This window comes from Mus caroli, chromosome 11, assembly GCF_900094665.2.
Source record: "Mus caroli chromosome 11, CAROLI_EIJ_v1.1, whole genome shotgun sequence".
Lineage (NCBI taxonomy): Eukaryota > Metazoa > Chordata > Mammalia > Rodentia > Muridae > Mus > Mus caroli.
In genome coordinates, this window is record NC_034580.1 from 45150188 (window position 1) to 45156640 (window position 6453).

Sequence of the window (6453 nt, forward strand, 5' to 3'; positions counted from 1 at the left end):
CCAGCTCGGCGACAGCAAAAATGCGAAGCCTCCGCGGCTCTTTCCGTGGATGCTGCAGCACCTGTGAGTTGCACTTGCGTCAGTGCCGAGCATCGGGAGAAGGCAGTGCTGTGTGTGGGTGGACTGGGAAGACACCCAAGCTCAGATCCTGAAGCAGCCTCTCCTCTGCACATCACATTCACACTGTGGAGGAGCAGAGCAGTCACAAATTGAGCATCTTAGATGGGAGCAAGCTGTATCCCACTCCCAGCCGTTGACATCTCCCCAGACCTGCACAGGGCAGGAACTGCAGGCTACCCCTCCAGCCTGCACACACCGGATGATGAGTTCACCAGAGTACCTGTGTTTGCTTTTTGTTTTTGAGACAAGCTCTATGTAGCCCAGGCTGACCTAGAATTGGCAGGGATTCTTCTGGCTCAGCCTCCCATGGGCTTAGGATAATTGAACTGGTCTGGCTTCTGGGAGCCCTTGAGCTGCCTCCTGGCCCCATTCCTCTATGATCCAGAATCTTTCTTGCTATCAGGGCACCACTGCTACTGGCAGGCTGGTCCTAGGAGGGGCACACAGCTTTGCAGAGGCCCAGGCTGGCTTCCCATGAGTCCTCTTGGATGTACCTGGCTGGTGAATTTGGGCCCATCAAGACTGCGCACTCCTCCCACAGTATCTGCATCTCTGGTGTCTGCCTTCTCTCCCTACTTCTCAGTTACTTCTGCATTGTGACTTTCCTCCGGAAGGATGGTGGCTTTCTCAAAGCTTCCACGAGCCAAGCCTGATGCTACCTCTTGCTGGGGGCTCTGCCAAGGTGGCAAATTTTGTATCAGAGCAGAGGGCTACTATGTCTCTAAGCCCTCCCTCCCTCCAATCTAGCAATGGTGGTCATTCAGATGGGCTCCTACAGGCAGTGTCCTGCAGTGCCTTGTGTTCCCGTTCCTGTTTCTAGGCTTATGAATTCTTAGTTCATTTTCTGTTCCTGTAACAAAATGCTTGTGGCTGAATAATTTAATTATGAGAGGCAATTATCATCTGGGCATAGCGGTGTGTGTCTGTAATTTTAGCACCTAGGAGTGCTGGAGTAGGAGGATCATTCTCATCGTGTGTAAAGAAGGCTTTGGGGTTGTATGTGTAATACAGTATATACTTTTAATCTCAGTGTTCTTGGGAGGCAGAGGCCCCCAAGACCTCTGAATTTGAGGCCAGCCTGGTCTATCTACAGAGCAAGTTCCAGGACTTCACAAAACAACAACAAAAAAGCATTTGGATCTCATACTGGGTCCTAGTTGGCTCCTAATTATTTTTTTTTCCAGTGCACCATTGCTTTGTATCGGCCCCAGCTCTCCAGTCCCACTTTGACTTCCTGGAGGCCTAGAATGTGTTGTTCCCCATCTGTCTTGTCTGACCACAGTGAGAGGAATGCTCTTTTGTTGCATGCCAGTGGCACTCTATACCTTCATTGCCACCAGCAAGTTAGAGAGTGAAGCTAATCAGAGAAATTGACAGCTGTCAAACGTCCCACCGAAGTCAAACATGCTTGTGATTTCCATACTAGTAAAATATTTTTATTATTTTTATAACACAAGGAAAGTAAAGATTTCTTTTTGGTGTATACCAGAGCTAAGGGAAGCAGAGTAAGGGGATTAATAGGACTTTTATGCACTTTTGATGATCATAAAAAGTTAACAATACCAACTGCTTGCCATAAAACTTATCATAGCTCCAAACACATATAAAGGATGAGTTTTTAAATCTATAAAAGTAAAAAATATACAGTTGGACGCTCTAACACTTATTCCATCTTCAATATAAAATTGTAAACATTTATTTACACAAAGCACATGTGTATAAGAGAGTCCGAGCACCCTTTTCTTCTTGAGTCATGGCTCTGAGAAGATGGGAGAGAGGAAGTGGGTTACCTCTTCCCAACTCCTCAAAGCCAGACTCATAAATAAAGCCATGGGCAGCTCTGGGCAGACCCCAAGAATCACATTTTATTGCTATGACACTGCAGCAAGTGAGCTGCCCACTGCCTGTGGCCAGCCTGGGCCTAAGGTAGAGTGCTGGGGCCAGCTGGTGTGGCCTGGGCAACGGAGGCAGGAGGTGGGCAGCGGTAGCAGGAGGCTGGACGAGGAACGGGGATCCATCTCCAGCCCTTAGCCCTGTTTTTGGTAGAGAACCCGCTGAAGTCACTCCCTTTCTTCCCCCTACAGTGGGGAGAATCAGAGGGTGGCGTCTTCACTGACTTTATGATTCACCTGCTTCTCTGAGAGCTGAACTGAGTTTCTAGGGGCTGGGTGAGGGGACATGGCAGGAGAAATGGCTATGAGGGACAAGGACCTGAGAGCACAGGTGCCCTCAGTGAAAAAGGCACTGCCGGTGCAAACTAGTTAGCAGTGTGTGCACGTTCTGACCCTCCCGGTGCGAAGGCTGCTCGTGCTTCTCCTTGGCTCAGTTCTTTACACTGGACGAAGTGTTCCAGGACCCCAGGACAAAGAGCCGTGGTTTCTCTACAGACCACTCTGCACGGAAGTCACTCCAGCAAACACCTTTCCCTCCGCCATCCTGTTAAAGGTCTCACTCTGTGCTCATCATCTTGCTTGTGATGAAGACAAGTGCTCCCTCTTGCTGTTAGCAGCCCACGCACCATATTCTATTCCACGGTTTCTCTGCTCAGACATGGCCATCAATAGACCTTTTAAGAGAATCTACTTCAATCTTTAGCAAGGACGGGGGTTAGTGTTATAAAACCACTTTAAAAGTGCAAGTCATCAGCTGTGGGAGGAGCAGAAGTCTGGAGGGTAAAAAATAAAGTGATGCCTAGACGGCAGGCTGCCTGCAGCCTTCTTTCCCCAAGCCCGTGCCAGGCTCAGACTCCCTAAGGAGTTTGACTTTTCCTCTTCTAATGCAGTGAAGTCAGCCACTGTTTCCCGTTTTGGCTGGAAGAGGCCAGGAGTTAGAAGGGTCGTGGGGATGATGTGGAGGAGGAAAGATGTGTGTACAACTGAATGGCACTTCTATAGTGTACATCCGGGTTGTCAGACATGCTGAACCTCCACCTTCAGCATTTAACCACGCTAGGGCATGGAGGGATTCCATGGGGGCCCAGTGTTCTCAAGAGTGAGTGGCAGACAAGAAGTAGGAGATTTCAGGAGGGATCCTATCTGGACCACTAGATGTACCATCTGTGGCATCCTGATCATTTTGGCATCTGCAGTCACAGCCTGTACTGTGGCAGTGATTTCCAGTGACCATGAAAGCTGACAGAGCAGGAATAAAGAAGGCCTCGACTCCCAAGGAAACCCTGGGTTCCCAGTGCCACTTACGATACAACCACCACCTGTCCTAATCTGCTTAAAAATCTTAAATTAAAAAAATTATGTCTACGCTATAAAATGCAAATAATCCTATTTAAAATTCCAACAGAAGTTTGTTCCCAGCCTTGAGGCAAGTGGAGAAATCTTGGGTTAAAACACGGCACATATTCTTGGTAAGCCTGATATGGAGGGGCTTAACTGTTTCCACTGGCTTTTTGGTCATCTGGGTAGGAAGCTATCTTTCAAACTTCTATCCCGCTATGCCACCCCTAGTTAGTGACGTCAATGTGCTGAGCAGCCCAGTGGCCATCAGAGACTGAGCAGAGCGGGCCTCAGGTGTGGCCCAGCTCTCTGGGCCGTGGCTTTTGGTCCAAAGTAGTTGCTTTCTTGAGTCTGAGAACAAAAATATAAGATGACTAAACACTGAAAACACCACGGTCGCCGCCTCTGTTACTGTGACCCTAAAAGATCATCCAATTCATTGATCCACTCCTCAGAAGTCCTGTTCTTCAGCAGCGAGTCGATCAGGTCAGTGTGTCCAGCCACACTGGACAGACCACTGCTACCTGGCTGCCCGCTGTAGGCAAAGGGCAGCTCTTGGCCCATGGTCCTCACAGGGTAAGCCTGCGCACAGTGTAGCCCTGGCCGGCCGCTCATCTGGGAGGTGGGGCTCTGGCCGAAGGCCCCCAGCTCGGGCCCCGAAGGACTTAAGCCAGGTAAGCCCTGCTGCGGGGCTGCTTGGGGAGGTGCAGATGCAGGGGCACTGTTCCTCTGCTGTGTGCTCACTGGGGGCAGCATGGGCCCTGCTGCACCTGTTGAACTCAGAGGCGCCATGGGCCTGCTGGGCATGGCTTGGGAGAACTGCTGGCCAGCTAGTTTCAGGTGGGCTTGCTGTATGTGGAAACTGGGAGCTGCAGTGAAGGGGCTCACACTGCTGTTCCCAGGCGTCTGGCTGCTCAGGTTTGGCATTCCCTGATGCTGCCACGAGGCATTCTGGCTTCCCATGGCTGCTGACACCCTTGGGACTTGTGGCTTTGTTAAACCAGGAGGCAGGGTTCCCTTACTGTGCTGCTGGGAAAGACTGGCACTCCCCAGAGAGTTCTGTCCATATGCAGCCGAGGTGGAGGAGTTCTGGCCCACGTTGGTCTGCCGTGGAATGTGGGCATGTGTGCTGGTAGCCTGTGGTGGGGGCTGGGCAACTATCTGGGCTAGGCCAGATGCCATGCCATAAAGGCTGTTCTGAGGCAAACTCTGGGACCCAGTAAACTGGGCTACTCCACGGTCCTGCTGGCCTGAGCTGGAGGGGAGAGAGGATACAGGGGCATGTCCAGGGCCCATGGACATCAGAGTCCCAGGCTGAGGAAACACTCGAGGACAGCTGGAGTTGGATGGACCCAAGTTGTTCATCCCAGGCACAGCAGCAGAAGGTCCTAAAAGAAAGAAAGTTCTAGCCGTCAAATCAGCATTCATTTTTCTTTGTTTGTGTGTGCATATAGGTACAGGTGCATATGTGCCACAAGCGTGAGGGAGTAGGAGGACAACAGGCAGGGGTTAGTTCCTGTCTTAGTTAAAAGAGTTTCTACTGCTGTGATAAATACCATGACCAAACCTGAGATGGGGTCTTGCTATGTAACTCTAGCTGTAGACCAGGGTGGCTTCAGGCTCACAGAAATCTGCCTGCCTCTGCCTCCCAAGTGCTAGTAATAAAGGTATGCACCACCACACCCAGACGCAGGGTCTGAAGCAGAGGCCATACCCGGATGCTGCCGACTAGCCTGTTTACCACGGCTTGCTCAGCTCTTACTCCCAGGACCACCAACCAGACCAGGGGTAGCAGCACCCACATGGGCTGGGCCCTCCCATGTTAATTTCTAGTTAAGGAATGCCCCACAGGTTTGCCTACAGGCCACTCTTACTGAGGCATTTCTCAATTGAGCATCTCCCTCTTCCCAAATGTCACAAACTAGCCAGTACAGCTCCCTCCCACACCAGGTGGGACTTAGGGATCACACTCAGGGCATCAGACTTAACCTGTTGAACTATCTTGCCAGCCCATGTTGGCATCCCTGACTATCATGGTCAGCTGTCTCTGAGACCCAAGCTGCAGCTCCTCTTCCACGGGCATGAAAGTCAGAGCCCTCACATGTCATGGGTACAGGGACAGGAACAGAACTCAAAGACAGACGATGGAGGGAGATCCAGAGGGGAAGCCAGCTGTCAAATCCATATATTTATCAAGTAGCCAACAAAGTTTTCTCAGCTGGGAGTAGGGATTTCAAGACCAATACCCCAGAATCTGTCTGTGGAAGCCAACGCCATCACGTGGTGATGCGTTGAGCAGCAGGTTATAGGAATACACGGCTCTGAAGGCGTTGTGCCTGCCATTTGGGGAAGTGTTGAGAACTGAATGTGGGGCTGAGGGAGAAGCTCAGTAGGTAGAACTCTTCCTTAGCACGCACAAGGCCTTGACTCCAGTCGCCAGTAGCACAGAAGCACATGTGAGTGCACCCATGCAAACACACACATATGTAATACACATACACACAGAGGCATACACAAACGTGCCCCCATAGGCACTTGTATCTCATGTGCATAACACCCATCAAAGGGAGACATAATAAAAATAACTTTTAAATAACAGTTGTGATGAAAAGGGGAGAGCTGAAAAGGACCACTTCACTGTGGTAACAGCCCAGATCTATCAATGTGGCATGGAAGGAGTTGAGAACCCAGGCCAGGCACATGTTCCAGTGGCTCCAACAGACTTCCAACTCATATTCCTAGCCAGCACACCAGATTGCACCTAGACTCTTTCCTGGCTGTGGTCAGTTTCTATGACACTTCACCGTGAGAGTTCACTAAGGAAGGCAAGGCCAGCATACACCTGACATGTGACTTGCAATCTCTATAGCTCAGAGGTGACGCTGAGGCTCAGGTGCCTCCCTTCTTTGTGACACCAGAGTGCACTAGAATGCATCTTTCCATTTGGGAATGTTGGTTTTCTTTTAGAGACAAGAGTCTTCGATTCACTAAGATGACGCTGAAGGTGATACTGAACTTGACCCTTGACCTTCCTGCCCTCATTTCCCAAGTGCTAGGATTACAGGAAAGCGCCACCAAACCCAGCTTGCTGTGGGGTTCTCCT

The 6453-nt window shown here is 50.6% G+C and overlaps 1 protein-coding gene across 1 annotated transcript in view; it reads right to left on the bottom strand.

The window, feature by feature from the left end:
• Window positions 1-1534: 1534 nt before the first annotated feature.
• Window positions 1535-6453, bottom strand: part of Maml1 (mastermind like transcriptional coactivator 1) — a 39110-nt gene continuing 34191 nt past the window's right edge. The window contains exon 5 of the mRNA XM_021176850.2: window positions 1535-4738. Within this exon, the coding sequence (XP_021032509.1) occupies window positions 3759-4738 (980 nt within the window). The 3' untranslated portion in view covers window positions 1535-3758. The remainder of the gene's footprint in view (window positions 4739-6453) is intronic.